The sequence below is a fragment of the Leopardus geoffroyi genome, chromosome A1, assembly GCF_018350155.1.
Source record: "Leopardus geoffroyi isolate Oge1 chromosome A1, O.geoffroyi_Oge1_pat1.0, whole genome shotgun sequence".
NCBI classification, from domain to species: domain Eukaryota; kingdom Metazoa; phylum Chordata; class Mammalia; order Carnivora; family Felidae; genus Leopardus; species Leopardus geoffroyi.
In genome coordinates, this window is record NC_059326.1 from 213,466,898 (window position 1) to 213,490,484 (window position 23,587).

Consider the following 23,587-nt stretch of genomic DNA (forward strand, 5'->3'; position numbering starts at 1 on the left):
AAATCATGACCTGAGCCGAAGTCGGACGCTTAACCAACAGAGCCACTCAGGTACCCCCAGAGAACAATGCAAATGCTTCCTTCTTTAAAAAAAATTTTTTTTATGATTTTATTTTATTTTTGAGAGAGAGACACAGTGAGAGCAGGGGAGGGGCAGAGAGAGATGGAGACAGAATCCGAAGCAGACTCCAGGCTCTGAGCTGTCAACGCAGAGCCCGATGTGGGGCTCGAACTCACAGACTACAAGATCATGACCTGAGTCAAAGTCAGACGCCCAACCGCCTGAGCCACCCAGGTGCCCCCAAATGCTTCTTAATCCAGGTCCATTACTCACCATCCTCAGAAGAAGGTTGAAAGAGCCCTGGCTACAGCAAGAGGCTAAAGAATTTTCTTTTTCCCGTGAAAGAAGAGGGTAAGTCTTCAGATCCAGACCATTTGCTAAAGTTGAAATTTGGCAAGTGGCCATTAAATGACATGTGCATCTTAGTCTTTGAATATATATATATTACATATGATATATGTAACATATGTTAATATAGTATATTACATGTAAAATATCATATATAACATATTACATATATAATCATATGTATATTACATGTCATATGTATATCATATATTACATGTATAACACATTACATGTAATACATCATCTGTAACATATCATATATATACATATACATTATATATATATACACACACATACATAATTTATTTATTTTAAATTCAGACCCTAGTTTAAATTTGGCCTAGTATCTAAGTGATTTAAAAGTGGAGGTTCTAATCTGGATGCCAAAGTTCAAACTCTTGCTTCCTCCACTTAGTAATCAATTGCTGCCCGGGATGCTTTTCATCTGATAATATTTCACTCACTCAGGTGCAAATATTGGTAGAGTTCCTACTACATGCCTGGCACCAGATAAAGATGAATAACACACACAAATAGGCTGCTTCAAGTGACTCCAAAGAGGAGGAAATGCAAATGTGGCTAGGCTTAACTATTTACCAAAGGAAACCGTTTTCTCTCCGTTTTGGAACATGCTGTCAGTTTCACTTGTCTGTGGGAAGCACTGCCTTTGGTCTGGCACTTGTTTTCATGGGAGCTAAGATTTGTTCCTATTTATAATTCTCTGAGAAAGCTTAGGGCAGTATTAGGAGAAAAGAGTGACTTTAAACTATTGTGTGTAAATTAAACTATTTCAAGGTCTAAGGGTTTCCATCTGTGTTTATTAATAGATGGAGAATTATTTGACCTCAGCATGACAGGAATTTTTCAATCAGCTGAGAGAGACTCTCCCAAGGAGATCTGACCCACACCCTAAAGATTAAGTAAAAATATGCTCATAGCTGGAGAACCTTAAGAGCAAGATGGAAACAGATGTTAGTTTATTCTCCATCTTTATTCCCTTACTGCTCCTTAAAGAAAACATGTTTTGTTTTTTCATTTGTTTGTTTATTTTCGTTTTTTTCTGCAGAAAGGCCTTTGCTGGGCACACAGGGGTGAGTCTAATGCCAGGGTGACGGGACAGGGCACATCCTGCAGAAAAGCAGGGGTGGCATCCCTGCCCAGGGGCAGCCTGAATGCACTAAGGGCTGACCCTTCAGACAGGCTCAGGGGAGGCCCGCCCACAAGGGCTTCAGGCCCCTCCATCATGGAGATGCCATCCTGACATGGGGAACATGGGTCCTTGCTCTCATGGCTGCCTTGGCTGCTCTCAGGGAGCACTGTGAGGTGGGATAGAGGGCTTGGGAGGGCCCATCAGGAAGGAGACAGGCTACATGATGGAGAGGAGGGAGATTGGGCTGTGTGGTAGGCCCAGAAACTTCTGGGCACTTCAGTCGTGATATCTGGAAGCAATTGGAGATGCTGGCCCCAAGATTGAGTCCAGGTCAGAGCAGAACAGTTGGATCTAGAGCTGGTTTTAACTTGAGCTCTGATGAAAGTGAATGGTTATCATTGGAACAGAGAACTGAAGAGAAAGGGGAGTTAGTCTCCAGCATTCTCTGTAGCACACAGCTCTGGGCACACATGTGGTACACATTCCCCATATTCACGCAGATAGATGCAGGTGGCTGTACACTTATGTACACACGTGGTCATGCACACCAGAAGGCACATGTGCAGACACCCACATGCACAAGTACAGATATAATTGTAGGAAAGCATGGGTTCTTAATGGGGCACCTGGCTGGCTCAGTCAGTGGAACATGTGACTCTCGATCTCAGGGTTGTGAGTTTGAACCCCACAATGGGTGTGGATCCTACCTCTAAGGGCCAGCCTTATGTGACTGCACTCGTTGGATGTCCAAGAAGCCAGCCCTGGCCACAGGTGCCCAAGCTAAATATGCTATAGTGGAAGACTGTGGAAATCCAAACTCCTCTGAAAAGCAAGAAAGTAAAAATTTGCTCAGACTGTCATTTCACTTTGAAAGTAAAAATTGTTGTGAAGTTTAAGTGATGTTTTAGTCTGGACAAATAACTTCATTCTTCAACACCTCTCTACAGAGTGTCTTTATGAAGCCTGACGTGGCCTTCTCAAATAGAATTGACGGCTTTCATCATGCTCCTTCCTAATTTGTGTAATTACAATGTTAAACATTTGGGCTTTGGAATCATACAAAGCTGGGTTCAAATCCTAGCTCTGTCAGTGACTAGTTGTGAGACCTGGGCAAATTACTTGCATCTAGTTTCTCACCTGAAAACCAGGATAATGCTATTCATCTGTGGCCCCAGGGCCGCTATACTTGTTAGGCTTAATAATGGTAGTCTAGCTGGAAATGAGGCTACAGGACTTGTCCTGAAACTATGTTTGCAAAACTAAGCACATTCGCTTTCACTTAGATTTTTGGTTTATTTGGAGTGGCTTTGGGAGGCATGCTTATGGAGATGAAGAGGGCGAAAAGCATTAGTCACAGTGCCTGACACCGAAAAAATTAACTGCCAATATTTACTAGCTTTTCATACTAAATTTCTTGACAGCGGGGCCCTGTTTTATTCACTTGTGTCTAGCATAATGCTTAGCACCAAATGTGAAATGAAAATGGATTTTCTTTGCAATTTGCACTAAAAATGAGGATTTTATCGATAACTTGGGAGAGTGGATAAAATAAGTCTCTTAAGGGCTTTTGTATTGTTAGAAACACAAAGAAACAGGGGCGCCTGGGTGACTCAGTTAGTTAAGCGGTGGACTTGGGCTCAGGCCATGATTTCATGGTTTGTGAGTTTGAGCCCCCATATGGGGCTCTCTGCTGTCAGCCCAGAACCTGCTTGGGATCCTCTGTCTCCCTCTCTCTGTGCCTCTCTCCCACTCACACTCTCTCTCTCTCAAAAATAAATGAACATTAAAAAAAGAGACACAAAAACAAGTGGAAAAATGAGGTTGACAAGGCCTTTTATGATGAAACATTCAAACCTATTCCTAAGTGCCTGTTAACACTTGAATTGTCTCATCTTTGTCTACATTCAAAGTAATAAACCTGGACGTCATCGATGTGTATCTGGAACTCATACGGGGGATTTCGATACACCACACTTTTGGAAGTTTTACACCAAGACGGCAAGCAAGAAGAGAACGAAGGCAAAGAACAACTGCTCTCAACTTAGTGACCGTAGGATCATTGGACGACAGCGACATTCTTGCTATCCAATCGCCGGGGAGTCCGGAGAGAACGCTCTCTGGATTGGTCTGAGGAAACATCACTCCAGGTTCATTCAAGAAGTAGCTTGGCGTGGGGCTCCGGCCGGTAATGCCTTCTGGCCAATCACAGAACGCATGAGGCGGGTTCTGCCGGAGTGGAGCCTATCTCTGAAGGCGAATCTGCGCCCGACAGACCGGCCCGCCGCGAACGGAGGAGGCGTGGTCTCCGGCTGCGGGTTCCCGACTCCCTGGGCTCGCGCGCGGAGTGGGCGGGGCGAGCGGTGTCAGCGGCGGAGCCGGATGCGGGCGTCGCCGGGGCTGCAGCGGCCCTGGGGATGGGCGGAGCCCCAGCCGCCAGTGCTGGTGGCCGCCGCCGCTGCCGGAGCCCGAGCGGCCGCCTCTGCTCCCGCGCGTCGCTGCTTCCTAGGGCGGCGGTATGCTGGGGAAAGGGGTAGTCGGCGGTGGCGGCGGCACCAAGGCGCCCAAGCCCTCCTTCGTGTCGTACGTGCGCCCAGAGGTGAGGGGGCGCCGCGCGGGCGGGGCGTCAGGCTGGAGCTGCCGGGGCTAGGGGCGCCGGGAGCCCCCTCCCCGCTGCGGGGGAGGGCCGCGGGCGCTTCCTGTGCGGGTGCGGGAGGAGAGCCGGGCGGGGTGAGGCCCTCGGGGGCGCGCTGAGATCTGTCGCGGGCTGAGGTGGGGACCTCCGGCGCGGGCCGGCAGGTGCCGGAGCGCAGGGCCCGGTCGCTGGCGACCAGGTGAAGGGGCCTGAGCCGGGAAGGTGCTGCGGCCCGGGACCCCCCTGCCTACCTTGGCGAGGAGCTGGGGTTCTGGGCACCGCGCGGGAGGGGAAGGGCTGGACGCTCCGGGCTCCCGTGGGGACCTACCCGGAGCCCGCCGTCTGGGTGGGTCTGCCCTTGGAATTTCTCAGTTGAGTCTTCAGAGCTGCCTGCTTCTAAGAGGGCTGTTTGATGCCGCCGGCGGGATACCGTGCACTGCCTCCCGCCTCCCATCTGCAAGCAACACAGTTCTTTCCCTTGTGAATTCCCCTCTGTCATTTCTTCCCCCTTTCATCTCACCCCCACTTGCTTTCCTCCTGGAGTTTTACTCTTAAGTTCATTCATTCATAAAATATTTTTTGACCTCCTACACTATTCTGAACAAAACAGATCTCCGCTCTCCTGGAGCATATTTAATGGAGATCAGAGTAAACAACAAATAGAATAAATATAAGTAAATTATATGGTTATATTAGAAGGTGAAAAGTATCATGGGAAAAAGAAAAGGCACCATTTTCCTCCATGTCACAGTGGCATTTGAGCAGACTTGAAGGATGTTGGGGTCTGAGGGAAGAGTAGTTCTAGTAGAGGGAATGGTCTGGAGTGTTGGAGGCTCATCAAGGAAGTCAGCCCTGAGGAAGCCTAGTAGGTGAAGGGGAAGAGTCCTAGGAAACCAGGTTAGAGAGGTTACAGCTTGTTGGCCATGCTGAGGACTTCTTGAGTTCCCAGTCCAAATGCCTAATGAGATGTGTTCTCATTTTGGATTTCTGAAGGTTTTTCCTACTCCTCTGCCCAGCACTTTAGTCAGCATGTGCACGAGCACTATCAAACCTCTGGTCTTCAGCTGTCTTCCTACCCCTGTAAAGCACAGGCAGGTGGGCTGTGGATGAGAGGTCTTGATCAAGGACTGCTTCCACAAAACCACCTGGGGCCTGAAGCCTTTGCACATGCATCTCCAAATTCACAATGTGTGTGTTTCCTCCAAATGGAGAATACTCTTGAAATGGGTCTTATTTTTAATCCTAATTGAAAATAAAAACCACTTCCTCCTTTGATGCTTGATGAAGGAGTCAGGGTCATCTTGAATTTTCAATAGGTTTCCCTCCTATCATGAGTAAGTAATGTCAGTTTCTCTTTGTGTCTTTTATGATTGATTTGATCTTTAACCTTTCCTCTTCAGTGAGATTGAACTACACATGGAAAGTCTGAAATGTGGCCAGAGTTCAAGAATGTTCAGATTTTTCATCCACCAAGTGCACATGTTGTAGTTAGACATGTTTTCCCTCTTTGCCCACAGTGCCTGATATATTTCCTTTGAGGGATAATTAGGGAAGGGGAGTGGTTCAGCCCCCAAATGGTCACAGTTTTCAGATCCTTCTAGTTGGCAGTTTTGTTTTCTTGCCATAAAATAATGCTATGTAGATACTATGTTTCTTTGTTGTAATCTGTCTCTAAAAAAATTTTTTTAACAGAGGGAAGGGCTCTGACCTAAATTGCTTATGGTTTTTAAAAGATAAAGGTATGAGGGAGTGAGAAACCAATTTGTTTTTTAAGTGTATAGCTTTTGCTAGATATCCTATTATTGGAAATTCATGTGAGCAGCTTTGAGGCATAGCTTATGTACCTCTGAAAGTACTGAACCTGGTAACCTTCTGTTGGTTCACTCAGTAGGAGTCGTCCCTCACAACACTTTTCTGGACTGCCATTCTTTTTCTACTGCTTTCCTTCATATTGCCCTCATCTTTACTGCTTTGGTGTATGTCTTCCTATCACATTTCTTTGTATGCGGTTTGCTTTTGTTAGCTGGGAATTTGCAGGTTTCTTAGGCATCTTTTTGCTGGTAGGTCACTGAGCTGCCAGAACAATCTTCACACCTTATGATGTAATGATACCTGTGCCTGGTAATGAACTTGTTCTTGGCTGATTAGATCTTGGAAGGTTCAAAAGTGACTTTCTTCAGTATGCTAAAGAGTCTGTCAAGAGTCAGCACTTTGTGCAAAAAACAGAAGTACTTAACTGGATAAAGTATTTGAAGATAATGCTTTTAAACATGATGGCTTATATGGTTTTTTTGTGCTAAGATTGACATTGAACAGCCTAAAATGAAGGATAGTAGTTAGTTTCAACGTGGACCTCTGCCAGAGTTAACTTGGGTTCTTCTGTCATTGATTCTAAGTCAGTGAACGTGAATGTTAAAATCCTGAACTGTAGTTTAGGACCTTTGGTCATGTTTTGTAAACTCTGCCCGGAGAGTTATAAATCAGTAAAGCTTGTAAGTGGGAAGCCAGTGGCTCTGGAAATTGAGGTGAATAGGAGAGAGAGGACTGGATCATTCTTGGTGGTACCTGATGGCTGGTACCTAGAAACATCTCAGCATCACTGCCCCAGCTGAGTCCCAGACAGATGGTGCAAAGGAAATTGTGCCTCTGTACAAGGGGATCCCGGGGTGCTGATCTCCCCTTCAAGGAGGCATTTGGTTATGGTTTGGGAGCCAGATCCTCTTTTCTTGGTAAATAAAGGAGAAGCTGTAGTTCATTATAGAAAAATAATAAAAGATAGACAAAGAATTTTTTATTTAAAAAAAATTTTTTTTTAACGTTTATTCATTTTTGAGACAGAGAGAGACAGAGCATAAATGGGGGAAGGTCAGAGAGAGAGGGAGACACAGAATCTGAAACAGGCTCCAGGCTCTGAGCTGTCAGCACAGAGACCGACGCGGGGCTCGAACTCACGGACCACGAGATCATGACCTGAGCCGGAGTCGGACGCCCAACCGACTGAGCCACCCAGGCGCCCCGACAAAGAATTTTTTAAAGGAAAGTTATAAGCAACGTGGAGTGTACCCTGTCAGATATGTGTGTAGGTGTCTGCATATGTCTTTTCTAAAGTGGGATTAATATTGCTAATCATATTATTTTGTAATCTGCCTTTTCACCAGAGATCTATATTGTAAATGTCTTTCCACGTCAGTTGTTAACCTATAATGTCATTTTCAATTAGACCCAATAGGATGCTTGGGTGACTCAGTTGGTTAAGTGTCCAACTTTGGCTTAGGTCATGATCTGCAGTTTGTGGGTTCGAGCCCTACGTCGGGCTCTGTGCTGACAGGCTGGAGCCTGCATCGGATTCTCTGTCTCCCTCTCTCTCTGCCCCTCCCCTGCTTGCACTCTGTCTCCCTCTCTCTCAAAAATAAATAAACATAAAAAAAAAAATTAGACCCGTTTTCCACAACAGAAATACTGTGATGGGAAGATGTTAGGTAGTACAAAGAGCCAAAAAAAAAAAAAAAAAAAAAAGGCAGAGTGATTTTTAATGGATTTCTACTTCATCACCTTCTCTGGTGCTGAGTATCAGTTCTGATTGTTCAGGACTGCCAGTTCTCTGGTCAGTTACCTTGAAATTGTAAGCACTGGTTTGGTAATTTATAGTGATTAGAAATGCTTATTGTCTGTGCCAGGAAGAAGCTGTAAATAGAGGACCATTAGATGGTCCTAAGGGAAAGTTCTGATTTAGCAAGAGCCAGGTTCATGGTGATAAGGGAGTTGAATAAAAGCTTCAGGGTGATCCTGCGTTGTTCTCTGAAAATAAGACCAGGAAGAATCCAGCTTTTAGAATCTGTGGTACTTGTGTCCATATTTGTATGATTTTCCAAGTATGATTTAAATGGACTTTCTAGTAGAATTTAAGTCAGTGTTTGACTTGAATACACTAATAAGTTATCAGTTACTTACTTGTAACTCACAATCCTGAGATCAAGAGTCGCATGCTCTACCAACTGAGCCAGCCAGGTGCCCCCCATTTGTGGATTTTTAGATTTGGGAGAGAATTTAAAGATAATCTCCACCACTGTGCTCTTCTTCTGTAACACAATGTGGAAGTGCGGCCTCGCAAGGTTAAATGTCCTGTCCACACCACAGCAGTATTTCAGACCGGAGAGAACTGTCTCCTGGAGCCAGTGGTGCCCATGGCAAAGCCAGGCCCCCGGGAGCTTAGGGAATACATAGACATGGAAAGAAAAAGCAAGAAAAGAAACAAAGCTTGAAGAAGGGTCAAAAAAAAAAAAAAAAAATCCAGACTTAAGAGCCAATTTTATCTTCTCATTTAACCCTTAGGGAAAAGAATGCATTTGATTGCCTAATCTTCACTTACCGCCATATCTTTTCATGGAAAGAAGTGAACCTATCTATGATCTAGTGTTTTTCCAAGAGATAATGGCCGGGCGGGGGGTATATATCAGAATAATAAAATGAATAATTACCAATATTTATTAGGCACTTCTGTGTCCCAGGAACTGTGCTTCTCTCATTTCATCCTTTCAACTATCTTATGCAGTGGATACTATTCCCTCCGTTTTGTGTGTTTAGATGTGGAGAGAACCAGTGAAATTAGTACCTTGCTCACGGCCATAGCTGGCAAGGGGTGGTGCCAAGATTTAAACTCACGCAGTTTGACTCCAAGGCTGTTCTTCTGTACTTACATTTATGAATGCAGGGAGTATTATTAATGAAACATGCCTGTAGTCATGATCGGCATTCACATGCTAAAATGCTTTCTCATTCGTGTTCTCTAGTAGCAGTTTTGTTCTTGGCTTTTGTTAGTTTCTCCACTAGGTGACTGTGAGTGGACACAGGGGCCCCTTGGAGATTCATTCAGCTGATATTTACTTAAAGCACCTGCAAGTACGAGGCATTGTTCTAGAGGTTGGGGATACAAAACAGATGAAATGATTGAGATTATTTTTGGTGGAACACTACTGTGCTGGACTACTGACTTTGATGAGTTGGGTGGGTCCGTGGCTAGAAGAGATTGGCTTATCCTAAATCAGACTTCCTTGCTCAGTCCCAGCAATAAAAAATACCTTTAGGGGTGCCTGAGTGGCTCAGTTGTTTAAGCGTCTGACTCTTGATTTCGGCTCAGGTCAGGATCTCACGGTTCCTTGGATTGAATCCCAGAGTCAGGCTCTGGGGTGACAGCATGGAGCTTGCTTGGCATTCCCTCTCTCCCTCTTTCTCTGCCCCTCCCCGGCTTGTGTATGTGCTCTCTCTCTCTCTCTCTCTCTCTCAAAATAAATAAACTTAAAGATATACCTTTAAAAGCAAATCTAGATCCATTCACTTTTCTTTTTTAAAGACTCTTAAACTTTTTTCCTTCCAAACTAATTTTTTGATGACTGCAGAATTTTCTCCTTGAACTTAGAGGTCATTGACAGTGATATAAAGGACATCAAAAGTTCTTCCTAAAATGACCACTTTCTTAGCTGTGGCTTTTATAGTCTGATGATCTCTCCAAAGCTTCCGCTTTTTCTCTCCTGCATGTGCTTCCTGCGGCATCTCCCTGGATCCTTTCCAATACCATTCAACTTCTGCAGATGGAGCATCAGAAGATGTCATGAGGCTACGTCCGGCAACACTTCCTGCAGCTTGATCGAACAGCTGCCACACTGACAGCCTCTGTCTCAGAACCCGATGCTCCCCTGCACCCTGCTTTCCTCTGTGATGGTGAAACCATCAAAATGTTGGCTACCATCACCAAATGTGATGGCTACCATCGAAATCTTAGGCTGAGGGCAACCCATACTAGAAATTTAAAGTTCTAGATTTTTCTCTGAGTATCTTCAACAAGATGTTTGACATCCTTGGACTAATTTGACATTAAACCATCCTGCATGACGGTGTTCTTTGAATTGGATTTTTTAAATCACCTTAAAAGAGGTATACCTATTTTTATGATAAAGACAATATTAAAAAAAAAGAAAAAAGAATGTAACAAAGTTGCAGACTTCCAAAGTTAGAAAAGTAAAATTACCATTAATTATGCTATCTTAACCAAAGCAGTTATTTCCAGTTGTTAGTATGTTCTTGCTTTGTTCCCAGTCATAATATATGTAAAAATGTATAACCTGCATGTGGTTGTCATGTTTGAAGATGGTACTGCTGATCTGTGACAGGAGAGTGTGCACTTTGAGTTGTTTTACCAGCAGGAAACTACCCTTAGTTTCCCATGAGTTATGCTTGTGGCTTCTGATGTGTTTTGGGGAGACAACAAGAAGATCGGCAGGTTTGCAGTTTAATGAATCATTTAAAATAAACCGCTTGAGAGAGGTTGGGAGGTAGGATTGAGCTGGAATAATTCTTTTTAAAAATTTTGTATGGAATAATTTTTAAAAAAAATTTTTAAAGTTTATTATTTATTTTCATGTTTATTTTTGAGAGAGAGAGAGAGAGAGACTCTGAGTACATGTGGGGGAAGGACAGAGATGGGGAGGACAGAGGATTAGAAGTAGGTTCCATGCTGACAGCAGAGAGCCCTGTATGGAGCTCAAACTCGGGAACCTTGAGATCATGACCTGAGCTGAGTCGGACACTTAACCAACTGTGCCACCGAGGCGCCCCAAGTTTGTTTATTTTGAAAGAGAGAGCACGAGTGGGGTGGGACAGAGAGAGAGGGAGAAAGAATTCCAAGCAGGGTCCATGCTGTTAGTGCAGTGAGCTCAAGAGCCATGAGATCATGACCCCAGCCAAGGTCAAGAGTCAGATGCCTGGGGCGCCTGGGTGGCTCAGTCGGTTGAGTGTCCGACTTCAGCTCAGGTCACGATCTCATGGTCCATGAGTTCGGGCCCAGAGCCTGCAGCCTGCTTCCGATTCTGTGTCTCCCTCTCTCTCTGCTCCTCCCCCGTTCATGCTCTGTCTCTCTCTGTCTCAAAAATAAATAAACGTTAAAAAAAAAAATTAAAAAAAAAAAAAAAAAAAAGAGTCAGATGCTTAACCAACTGAGCCCTCCAGACGCCCAGAGCTGGAATAATTCTTACAACCTCTAATCTTTTGTTGTTTTGGGAGGATGAAGAGAGGAGGTACAAATGGAGCAGAGTGAAGCTGCTCAAGAGCTAGAAGGGCGACAGGGCCACTTCTGTCCTTAGTCCTCTCTGCATGCCTCCAGGGTCACAACTCTAAGGAGGGCAGACAACCGCTTATTTTGGCTGTGAGTGAGGCCGTCCTCTAAGCCTTGGTTGTATTTCTACCTGGAAGATGGAAATCATAATAATAATAATCTCTGATAGGTATATGTGAACATTTATGAATATTAAGTGTGATTATGCAAGTCCTTGGAGTACTTGGCACATGGTTAGCCTTTAGTAGATGTGGGCTATTGTTGCTGTCACTAAGTTGTTGGTCAGGACCATTTGATGGTTTCAGAAAGTGCTTAATCATTAATCTTAGAATACAGAAATCTTTCCCAGCTAAGGTATTAATGAAAGTGGAGTATTTAGTTGTTGTGGTTGTTGCCATGGTATCATGCCCAGAAAATTCACTGTGTGGTAACTCTTTCTTAGAGTGTTTTTCACTATCTCTGAAAGTTTCTTTTCCTCTTTTCTTTGTTCCTTTATATATTTGAGAATGATTTAATTATATTTAAAATTCCAACCTAATGAGAACACTTACTAGTTGACTTTTTTCATTATTAACATTTGGCCTTTGACATTTTGCTAGTTTTGTGCTGGAGATGTATTTTTCCCTCTTCCCTCATTTTTCTTTTTCTTTTTTCTTTTCTTTTCTTTGCTTTTTTAAATTTTTTTTTCTTTAATCTCTGCCTCCAACACGAGGCTTGAACTCACAACCCTGAGATCAGGAGTCGCATGCTCTATTGACTGAGCCAGCCAGGTGCCCTCATTGTCCTTCATTTCTAATGACTCTATCATAGGCCAAATTTTGTCCATGTATCACATCTGTTCAATGGTTTACTTAAGATATGAGTAAGTAAAATCAGATTACCCCTGGAAGTAATAACTGTTTATTTAAAAGGCAGTTGCAAGCCTGTGCTGTTTTGCTTTCATGGGTAAATACTTTTCCTAAAATAGTATAATCATCACTTTTACCTCCTGTGCCCCTGTCCTTCATTATTCCCTATAGACTTCAGTGGGGGAAGCCCTTCAGAGGTGGCATCTAAGCCCTCAGTCATTTGCTTTTGGGAAAGGGAAGGGTTGCAGCCACAAGAAAAGCAGGGCTTGTGAATGGAAGTCCTGGACACCTTGGTGAAATATTTTGAAGTCTGCCTTTCCTTTTTTTAATTTAATTTTATTTTTTTTAAGATTTTATTTTTAAGTAATCTCCACACCCCAAATGGGGCTCAAACTCACGACCCTGAGACCCAGAGTCACATGCTGTTCCAACTGAGCCAGCCAGACACCTGTCTACCCTTCCCTTATGACAAATTGCCAACCCCTGTTTGAGACAGTGGTCCTGAGCTGCTGGGTGTGTTGCTTTTCTTGCTAAGAGAGTTTTAAAATTCCCAAGAATACCTTGAAGGGAATGAGCCCAGATTTTTGGATAAAAAAATCTCACTGTGTTCTTACCTTTTCTCTAGACATACAATCGAATTCCTGTTTTGCTTTAATCCCTTGAGATCCACTTCCCAGTGTGGTTTCACCTTTCAGATTTTTTTCCTCAACTGTAACATTGAATGACCATCTTCCCTGCAGGCTGGCTTTGAATGTGATAAGAAATAACCACGTGTACATGACATGACTGTTAAGATGCTATTATTTAAAAAAAAATTTTTTTTTTTTTTTTGCTTATTTTTGAGAGAGAGAGAGAGAGAGACAGAGTGTGAGCAAGGAAGGGACAGAGCGAGAGGGAGACACAGAATCTGAAGCAGGCTCCAGGCTCTGAGCTGTCAGCACAGACCCTGACACGGGACTCGAGCTCATGAACTGTGAGATCATGACCTGAGCTGAAGTCAGACGCTTACCCGACCGAGCCATCCAGGCACCCCTAGATGCTGTTATTATTGATAGTCACTTGAATTGGGGGAATTATCGATCGTGTACCTCCCATTTGCACCGTGTTAGAATTAGGAATGCATAAAAACAGTCTGTGCTCTCAGGGGGTTCACATTCTGTTAGAGAGACAGCAAGTCAACAGATGGCTCTAATGCACAGAAGTAGGTGCTGCCTGCTCATGAAGGAGGCGTGCACAGAATGCTTTTGGAGCACAGAAGGCTGCGGCAGCATTCGGTCTCATGTGAAGGCAGCGTAGGACTTGGAAAGGGCAGTGTGAGGGTGGGTGCTGGTGTGGGGAGGAGGGGGATGATGTAGTGGGCAGGCAACAGGGACAGCTCGAAAGGCTCATGGGCATGTTGGGCCCAGGTGGTTGAAGCATCTGTCTCATACCTTATGTAAGGTGTGGTGGGGGGGTGAAGTGGGCTAAATCCTGAAAAGTAGAATCCAAGGGGTGCTGCTAGGACACGCAGGCTTGTTATTCTGCTTTCTGCGAATACTGCTTTACCATGAAGTCAGTCTGGCCCTTTGTGAGCCTGTAGGCACCTTCTCGTTTGCTCCTGGTTCCTCTTGGTCCAAGACCACGGAAAAGCTCCTGTTCCAAGGCTTTTAGCTCCTTGCCAGCTATTCAGCTGACCTAGTATTTGTGTAGCAGTCCTGGGAGTGGGGCAGGAGGTTGGTGCACAGAAGGCAATGCCATGTGTGTTTGCAGCTGTTGTTAGTCACGTCAGTTAGCTTTGACTCTGAGATTCTGACAGCCCTGTAACTGCCACCTGCTACCTTTCTCCAGCACTTGTATACATTCCAGTGCTACCCTCTTTAACTTTTAGTGTAATGTGGTTAAGAGCACAGCTTTGGAATTAGAGCTCTGCTACTTGCCTTGTGGATTTGGTCTGGGTATTTAACTTCTCTGAGCCTCGGTTTCCTGACCTCTGAAATGGGAATAAAAATAGTTGTGTCTAGCTCATAAGATTGTTGTTAGTCTTAAGTGAGGCAGTCCATCGAAGTTAACACAGTACCCAATGTGCAGCAAACCCTTATTAAATGTTAATTGTTGTAGTAGCTATTACCTTTTACCCCAGAAGCTGCAGGGGTGTGTGTGTGTGTGTGTGTGTGTGTGTGTGCACATGTGTTCATTCTTTGGGCCATAAGTGCAGGTCCCGATAGTGGCGACATTTCTTATGTTCCCTTCTAGCATTGTTCTTCCCTTGCACTCTCAGAGGCTGGTCACCAGAGTGGGGGGTGCTGTCCCTTTTGCAGGTGCCCACAAAGGACGCCTTTCCTCTCCATCCAGAGGGCTTCCCTTCCTTCATAGCTTTCTTTTTCAGTAAGCTCTTTCATGGATTCCTTCTCTGTCCTTCTGTCACAGTGTTTTTCCTTGTCTTGAAGGCATGCAGGAGGACCTGAGGTTTGGGCAGTGTTTCATGTCCTGGGCCTTCTGTCCGATCCAGCGTGGCTATCTTCCTTTTAAATTAGCCTGCCAGTGGCCCCTTCTCTCCCCAGCCAGCCAGTTATACTCCTGGCCATCACAGTTTCCAGGGTTCCCTTGGGGGGTGCCCTCTTTGCTGGTTTGTCTTCACTTCCATTCATTCCGCCCTCCTTGCTGTGGTTGGAACCACAGACCATAGATGCTTACCTGGTCTCTCCCTCTACCCGAGTCACCCTGCACAGCACAGCCAGGTTCCTGCTGGATGCAGCCTGCGTGTGTCATTTTCCCATTTAAGAGTCCTCCTGTGTGCCTGCCGCTTTCCCAAATCTTAACACCCTTTCCAGACTCACTGCAGATTCCTGTCTTCTTCTGGTTTGTTGAGAGAGTGTTAGTTTGCATTTGGGAGGCCAGGACTCTGTTCATTTTTTTCTGTGTGATTTTGAGGGAGCCCCCTTGACCTCTTTGGCTGTCATTTCCTGATTCATAGAGTTGGCCTAGGCAAGTGCTTTTGAACCTATTTTGCCCAAGGAAATTAAAAAAAAATTTTTTTTAAGTTATTTGAGAGAGAGAGTGTGTGAGCAGGGAGGAGCAGAGAGAGAGGGAGAGAGAATCTGAAGCAAGCTTTACACTGTCAGCATGGAGCCCAATGTGGGGCTCGAACTCACAAACTGTGAGATCATGACCTGAGCTGAAACCAATAGTTGGATGCTTAACTGACTGAGCCACCCAGGTGCCCCTCCCCCCCTTATTTTTTTTTTAAACAGCATGGTTCTTTGGGGGAGCTTTTTCAAAATAAATACACTGTACCAAGTCCTGGTTTAGAGATTTGAATGTGCTTTAGGGTCAGGGAAGGGTGTGGGGGGGGGGGGGAGGGGCACCTGCTGTAAGTATCCACATTTTTTTTTCTGTTAATTATTATTTTTTCCTTCATCCCCTATTGAGAACTGCTATTTCAAATGAAGTCATAGGGGAAACGCAAATAGAGAAAAGTGAGCGAGGAGTGTAGTGGGAAAGGCTGCTGGCTAGGGAACACTGAAGGCCAGAGCCACTTCAGCCTCTCTGTGTTCGCCGGTCTTTCCTAATTGGCATTCTCCCTTTCTTTTTGCCCATGGTACAGGCCGTCTGTAGCTCTGGGTTCTTTGTTGCTACAGTCGAGCATTTATTCTCTACTCCTTGTGTGTAATTGCTTTGTGTCTGCAGATCTTTCTCCAACAGAGCTGTAAGCTCCTTGGCCTGCAGTGCCACAGAGTGTGGCCTCCTGGAGGTCAGCGTGGCTTCAGAGAGGACTGTGGCCATCCCAAGAGGGGGCCTCAGGGGAGCTGGTGGGAGCATCGTTCTGAGCCTCTTTTTTATTTCTCCGGGAGAGTGATTGGGGTGGTGAGGTGAGAACTGTGGTAGGCCGTTAGTGTGGTTCCTGACTCTGTTCTTGGTCTCTATACCCCAACAGTCATCTGTTAGAGTGATTGTTGTCAAGAAGCATGAATGAGTAATGCTTTTACTGTCATTCAATAAGTGATGAGCTGTCAAACCAGAGTGAGGGACTTAATTTGGGTCTTAGCAAGCAGTTACTTTTCTTCCTTTAAGAAAAAAAATCCGAGATAAGGGGAAAAAGCAGTCTAAATGTGAATGCAAGGATTTAGAATGGGCACATGAGTAAGTATTGCTTAGCTGTTAGGGTAATGCACTGTTACAGGTTGTCTCCTGTTTCCCTGTCCTGAACACTTGTTACAGTTGAAAGGACACTTGGTGCTATTATTTTGTAATAGGAAAAAAGTTTAAGATTCGTAGTTACCTAGGGCTCAGAGTGGTGTTAGGGTGGTGTCAGGGAGAATAGGGGGGATGAATGCTAATGGGTACCATGTTTCTTTTAGGTGTGATGAAAATATCCTAAAATTGATTGTTGTGATAGTTGGATAACTGAATATACTAAACACCACTGAATTACGCGCTTTAAGTAGGTGATTTGTATGGTGTATGAATTTGCCTTTTTTTTTTTTAAGCAAACTCTGTGCCCAATGTGGGGCTTCAACTCACAACCCCAAGGCCAAGAGTCATATGATCTACCAACCAAGCCAGCCAGACGCCTCTGAATTTGTATCCTAGTACAACTTTTACAAAAACAAAGTAAAAATCAAAAGTACTAAGCCAGGTGTCAGAACTCCTGCGAACAAGTTCTGGCTTCATCACCTGTTTAGCCGTATGAGTCCAGACACACGATTTAACCTCTTGGAGCTTCATTGGCCTTATCTGTAAAGCAGGGATGAGAATACCTTACAGGATCATTATCAAGATAATGACATGGGACATGTGGAAGTGGACGTAGTGAAACCTCCAGCAAATTATATATTTATGTGTTTAAGTTAGACACATATTTTTGTGGATAATAGATGCTTAGTCTGAAATGTTATTGAAAGTTCCCAACAACCCTATGAAATGAACACTTATTAAAGGCTGAGACCTGATCTGCATGGTGAGTAAATAGCAGAGTCCTTAAAGACCAGATACCTGAACCGGCTTAGTCTGTGGTCTGTTACTTTGAGCCCAGACAGAGATTGTCAGTTCACCTCTTACTACATGTCTGCTTTCCTGGCTTCAGATACTGTTTTCTTGTCAGAGTAATTGTTGCTTGTATGCCAGAGAGTGTATAGAGGGTATAGAGTGGAGCTGTGGTTAGCAGAGCTGTTACCTGGGCATGCTTTCAGAGGGGACTGAGCCTGCTAGCAGGCTGGCTCTAAAGCGAGTGAAGCCCTCTGGCCAGGAGCAGGGAACTAGCAGTCTGGGAACCAGCTCCAGGAACAAATCCTGCCTAGATTTCCAGCTCCCTAGAATTGGACAGTAGGTACATTCATTTAGCTTCTAGGCTGTATCTTCAGTGATAGAGCTTCATATTTAAAGTCTGGCTTTGCATATGCCCCTGTCCTATTGATGGGACTAGAATGTGTTTCAGAAAGAAGTGTGACAAAAGTTGGTAAGACTTGGCACTAATCATATACTTTAGTACTGATCATACTTAGGTAGTAATTTAAAAAAATGTGTCAAGAACTATGCTTAGGATAGTTAAAAAATATTACCAGGAAGAAGAATTACTTGTCTCTTTGTATGTTTCTGTTTATGCATTCTTTTAGTAGACTTTTCTTGACAATTTACTATCTGAGGCTAGAAAATACATACAGGTACAGTCTCCTCCCCCATTTTGTGTCATCGGTTGGGGAGGCTGACAAGGTAAGAGATTGTTGCAATACAGGAGGGAGGGGCGATCGGAGAGATCCTGGCAGGGGTCTTGAATTGTGTGGATGGTTGAATTGACTGATGGGTCCAGTGACTTCACTGGGAGCTAGATGGTGACAGTGTGGCTGTGGTCACGGGAGCATGCAAAGTGAGAGGTGATGGTGGCTGAAAGTAAAAGCAGCAAAGGGATGGACAGATGTGGATGGATTCTGGAGCTATTAATAAAGCAGAGCAGACAGGTCATGAGGGGCAGGGAGTAGTAAAGAATGACTGCTGGGTCAAGGGAGGTGGGGGGGGATGGGTTAAATAGGTGGTGAGGATAAAGGAGTGCATTTGTTGTGATGAACACTGGGTAATGTATGGAAGTGTTGAGTCACTACATTGTATACCTGCAACTAATACTACACTATATGCTAACTAACCGGAATTTAAATGAAAACTTTAAAAAAAGAGGGACATCTGGGTGGCTCAGTCAGTTAAGTGTCCAGCTCTTGATTTTGGCTCAGGTCATGATCTCATGGTTTGTGAGATCGAGCTCCGTGTCTGCACTAATAGTGTGGAGCCTGCTTGGGATTGTCTCTCTCCCTCTCTCTTTATGCCCCTCCCCCTAATAAATAAAAATAAATAAAAATTAAAAATAAAATAAATAAATATATTAAATATATTTATATATAAATAAATAAATAAGTAAAATATACATAAAAATAACTTTTTAATGGTTTATTTATTTTTGAGAGAGTGCGCACACGCGTGCGAGCTGGGGAGGGGCAGAGAGAGAGGGAGACACAGAATCTGAAGTAGAATCCAGGCTCTGAGCTGTCAGCACAGAGCCTGATGTGGGGCTTGAACCCACGTACAGTGAGATTGTGACCTGAGCCCAAGTAGGACACTTAGCCAACTGAGCCACCCAGGTGCCCCAGTAAATAAACATTTTAAAAAAATTAAAAAAAAAAAAAAAAGAGAAATGAATGACTTTTGGGTGTCTGTTGATGGGGCCGATCATTGAGTCAGAGCCCAGAGGAGGATGAACAGGTTTGGTGGTGGGCAGCAGAGTGATGAGCTGGTTTTAAAATGTGAATTTGGAGGATGTTAGGAACATTCCAGTGCAGATGGGCAGGAGGCTGTTCAGGTGTCTAGGCCTGGAGCTTTTGAATAGAGATCTGGAGTGAAGAGCCCTTTGGGGGTCATTCGCTATATTGCTGGAAGTGACGTGAGTGGGAGAGCTTGTGCAGGGAACACGGGTCTTGTGAAGAGGGAGGAGGACCCCGCCTGGAAAGGAGCCTTGCAGAGGAGCAGCCAGAGAGTGGTGGTTTGGCCTGGAACTAATTTCTGCTTATTTTCAGGTCTCAGTATAAATGACACTTCCTGAGGGGAGCAATCTTCTCTGACCCTGTGTGAGTGCGGTTTGGTGTTCCTGCTGTGTTCCCATCATGGCCTGTCCGTCCCCGAGAGCAGCACTTCGCACACATCTTTGTTACGCATGTACTGTGGTCGACTCCTGTGTGCTCTGGGTGGGGAGGCAGAGGCAGTGTGTTCTGTTCTCTCCTGGGTTTGCTGTGCTGGAGTACAGCAGGTACGCGAGAAGTGATAGTTCATCGGTGAAAGAGGGTGCGAAAAGGCAGGGGTACCCTGGAGACGGTGCCCTGGAGAAGGATGTGGCCAGCAGGCAGAGGCAGGTTATATTATAGTGAAGAATATGACTCTGGTCAGGTAAACTGAGGCTCAAGTCTCACTTCACTTAACCTAGGTCGGCCTTGTTTTCCTCATCAGTAAAATGGGAACGGTAATGGCTGTTAACAGAGTTGTGAGGATTACATGAGATGATGCAGTCTTGATATATAATCTTTTGTAGGCTTCTAGTATTTATTGCATTGTTCACCCACTGTGCCAATTATGACTTTTTATTTGTCTGGATTTAGTGAGAGCAGAAGTCAATTCTTATTTATCTTTTTATTCTCAGCATTAGGTATTTAGGATGTTCGGGAGCTGTTTGTTGAAATGAATTGGTATGTATTAGAGATGGGTCACCCCGCAGCTCTGAGTAACCAGACATTCAGCTTGAGTGTTGACTCACTAGATTCGCTCCTCGGGCTCATCGGAGCCCTGTGCTTTGGGCCACTCCTCAGAAACAGAGTTCTGAGAAGAGATGCCATTGACAACGTTTTAGTGCCAGGCCTCGTGGATGATCCAGGTTCCGGTAGGTGTGTCTCCTTTGGGCCATCAGCTTGCGGAAGAATGGGTGGCAGTTGTCACAGATTGCCAGGAGAGGAGCGCTTCTGGCTCAGCGTGGGGTGGGCTTTTTAGATGATGTGGGGGCACTGGCAGTTCCTAGGGGTGGGTGGTACTCTTGCGGCTCCTTTTGATCTCTGGGGTAAACCGTGCGGAAACAGGAAGACTTGTTATTCATGCCCTTGTTCTCTTTTTAAATTAAAACAAACAGTAGCGAAAACATTGGGGTAAATGTGGAAATAAGGAATTAGCGACTACAAACCCCAACTCCCATCCTACCACTGTGGTAGAACTGTTCCCCATTTATGTTCAGCCACTGTTGTGGCTGAACTCAGGCTACTGGGATACCCTAGTTTGGAAACTGTGGGCATGCTGTGACTGCTGACAGCAGTCTTTGCCATTCTTTTGCACCGTAATGGCACAAAATGTCCACACTCAGATGGAGTCGCCAGAGGTGCCACACAAATCATTTGGTCCGTTTGTAACTGCTACGTTTGTTGAAAATTTGCATCATTTTCTTTTTTTAATGTTTATTTATTTTTGAGGGAGAGAGCATGAGCAGGGGAAGGGAAGAGAGAGAGGGGGACAGAGGATCTGAAGTGGGCCCTGCACTGTCAGCAGAGGGCCCAGTGTGGGACTCCAGCTCGTGAACCGTGAGATCATGACCTGGGCAGGAAGTCAGATGCTCAACCTACTGAGCCACCCAGGTGCCCTGAAAATTTGCATCATTTTCAAATGAGTTGGTTTTCAGGAGTCTTGCAGAGTTCAAGAAAAGTCTGTCAGTGTAACTAGGAGAACCAATTCTCCTTAATTATTAAAGAACCATACTTTTCTACCTTTTTTTCCTACCCATTGAACCAAGATACTTAATTGGGGTCAGCTAGGACTTTTATCCATGTTTCATAGCTTTGGAGGTACGATTGTCACTGTTTGCTCTTAGGCAGTTGGGCAGGGAGTGTCAAGAGTTGAGGGATGGTGGGATAGAAGTAGTAAAGGGTTAAAATGGAGTCCAGGCCCCTCTCTGAAACCAGATGGCGATGTAAGTAAGCACACAGGCAGCTGTCACTAGAGGCTGGTTGGATTGGCTGTCGGATCCTGGGATGACGCCAGCCCCATCCACGGCTGTCGTGCTCCTACAGTTCTTACTGGACAGGCTTCACAATTTCTGGTCTTTCTGGATGAATACCACATGCATGACTGTGTTCAGTGGAACACACTCTTTTCTCCAGAACTTTACCATATGATTAGAGCATTTAGTGATGCCATCTATAGTAATGGCTCAAGCCTAGATATCATATCTTAAGCCATATGTTTCTCTGGTCCCTGCTCAAGTGGTTTTAAAACCTCTTTAAAACATCTCACTACTTAGTCATTGCTCATGAAATTAGCAAAATCTTTTGAACACGTACCATGTGCAGGGCCTGTATTGGATTCTGGGGATATATGGTGAGCATAAAAACAGATAAGGACTTACCCTCAGAGTTTAGATTGTTGGGGAGACAGACTTAAATACATAGAACAAATGTGAAATTGCAACTGTGACAAGGGCTAGGAGGGAGAGAGATACATAGGGCTGTGAGAACCTGGTAATAGAAATGGCCCTTGTCCTGAGATCTGATGGATACACAAACTTCATAGGGCGGAGAAGTAGAGGAGAAGCATTTTATAGATGGAGCATCCTGTGGAAGCAACTCAGGATGAGAATGAGCATGGCAGGTATGGGAGGTTGAAAGGCCAGTGTGGCCAATGTGCAGACTAAGGAAGAGGATGGTAGGAAACCAGATTGGACAGGTGGGTAGGGGCCAGGCTGCACAGGCCCATATCAAGTCATTGTCTTCATCCTGCCAATAATGCAAAGCAGACTGTGTGCTGAAAGTAACACTGCTGCCTTAGAGTGGAGAATGGATCAGAAAAGTGGACAGATGTAGGTAGACCAGCTGCAAAGCGTGTGGTCCAAATGGGTGGTGGTAGCTTGAATTAGGTGATGCTGGTGGAGATAAGAGAGGAACATGAATTCTAGAAACATTTTTAACAGGTAATATTGATGGAATTTGGTGATAGATTGGATATTGAGGGTGATGGAGAAGGAGGTGTAAAGGGGGACTCTTAGGTTGACCTCTAGATTACATGCTCTTGAAGGGAAGCACAGAATTGTCCAGGCAGTATACAGCAGTATTAATTGTGGTTGGAGTGTCATGAATCAGAAGATTCCCATTGAACCCTGGAGGGTTTGTTGGGGTGATAGAGGCTTCAGCCTTAGCAGACCCAGTGGAGTAAGTTACAAGAGGTAACTCAGCTGGGGTTGAAGAAGCCCCAGAGTTCTTTCCCATGCAGCCAGCCATTACTCCTGTGGGGCACATGTTTTTTGGTGTTTGTTTTTTCCCTTCAGCTTCCTTCTGCCTCTCTACAGCACTCTCTCAGGTTTTCCTTGGGAACTCTGTATGAATCTTGATTTAACTTGGTTTCAGGTGGGTCTGGCAGATACATTCACTGATTATTTTGTCCTGGTTTTCCTTCATTCCATGTAAGGGGCGGCATGTCCTATAAGGACACAGACTGGGCCAGCTACTGGGTTTGACTTCCACCTCCACATGTAGTAGTTGGGTGTCTTCATCTACAAAATGGAGATAATAGTGGCTATAATAACGCCACTTCAAGGGCTTGCTATGAGGATTACATGAGTTAATAAGTATAAAACCCTTTAACAATGCCTGATGCATACAACCCAAGAAATATTTGTCATTATTCACCTCTCAGGGCTGGTCTTTGAAGTATCCACTTTGGCATTTACAGATTGGACATTTATGATTTCTCTTTTTTAATGTTTATTATTTATTTTTGAGAGAGTGAGAGAGAGAGAGAGAATATGACTGGGGGAGGGGCAGAGAGAGGGAGACACAGAATCCAAAGCAGGCTCCAGGCTCTGAACTGTCAGCACAGAGCCCGACGTGAGGCTTGAACCCACAAACAGCAAGATTATGACCTAAGCTGAAGTTGGACGCTCAACTGAGCCACCCAGGTGCCCCTATGATTTCTACAGTCCACAAGTGACCCCTGAGTCATGATGTGTAGTAATTTGTAATGTTGAGAGGGAAGAAATTGTAGTTACTTACCCAGTTCTAAAGATCAAGTTGGACAGCCTTTAATCACTCATCTAGTAAATTCTCCCATGAAGACAACACCTTATACACACTCAGGGTGCAGCATGAGCAGGAGTAGGATGTACATGTGGGAATTTCATCCTGTCCTATAACCAACCCACTTTAAGATCCATATACAGACATGGGTGCTCCTTGTACCCTTGTTGATAACTGCTTCTCCTCTCTTCCATTCGAGTGTGTTCGTTCTCCCAGAATCAACAAGCAACGGATGTTATCACTCTTTTCTCTTTCTCAAAAACATTGAGATAGAATCTCCATATTTGTCAGTCTTTTTCTGTGGAGTTCAGAAAACTATTGTAAAATACAGGAGTGAAGGAACTATAGGATGTAGCCAGTGAGAATCCATTCTGTCTTTCC

At 44.6% G+C, this 23,587-nt stretch overlaps 1 protein-coding gene across 4 annotated transcripts in view; it reads left to right on the top strand.

Annotated features, from left to right (window-relative positions):
- Positions 1 to 3,828: 3,828 nt before the first annotated feature.
- Positions 3,829 to 23,587, top strand: part of MTMR12 (myotubularin related protein 12) — a 65,934-nt gene continuing 46,175 nt past the window's right edge. The window contains exon 1 of one of the 4 annotated variants that reach the window (XM_045441265.1): positions 3,829 to 4,154. In XM_045441265.1, the coding sequence (XP_045297221.1) occupies positions 4,074 to 4,154 (81 nt within the window). In that variant the 5' untranslated portion in view covers positions 3,829 to 4,073. Of the gene's footprint in view, positions 4,155 to 16,661; positions 17,083 to 23,587 lie in introns of those variants that run through there. The other 3 variants (XM_045441244.1, XM_045441253.1, XM_045441262.1) reach the window with 3 other exon arrangements.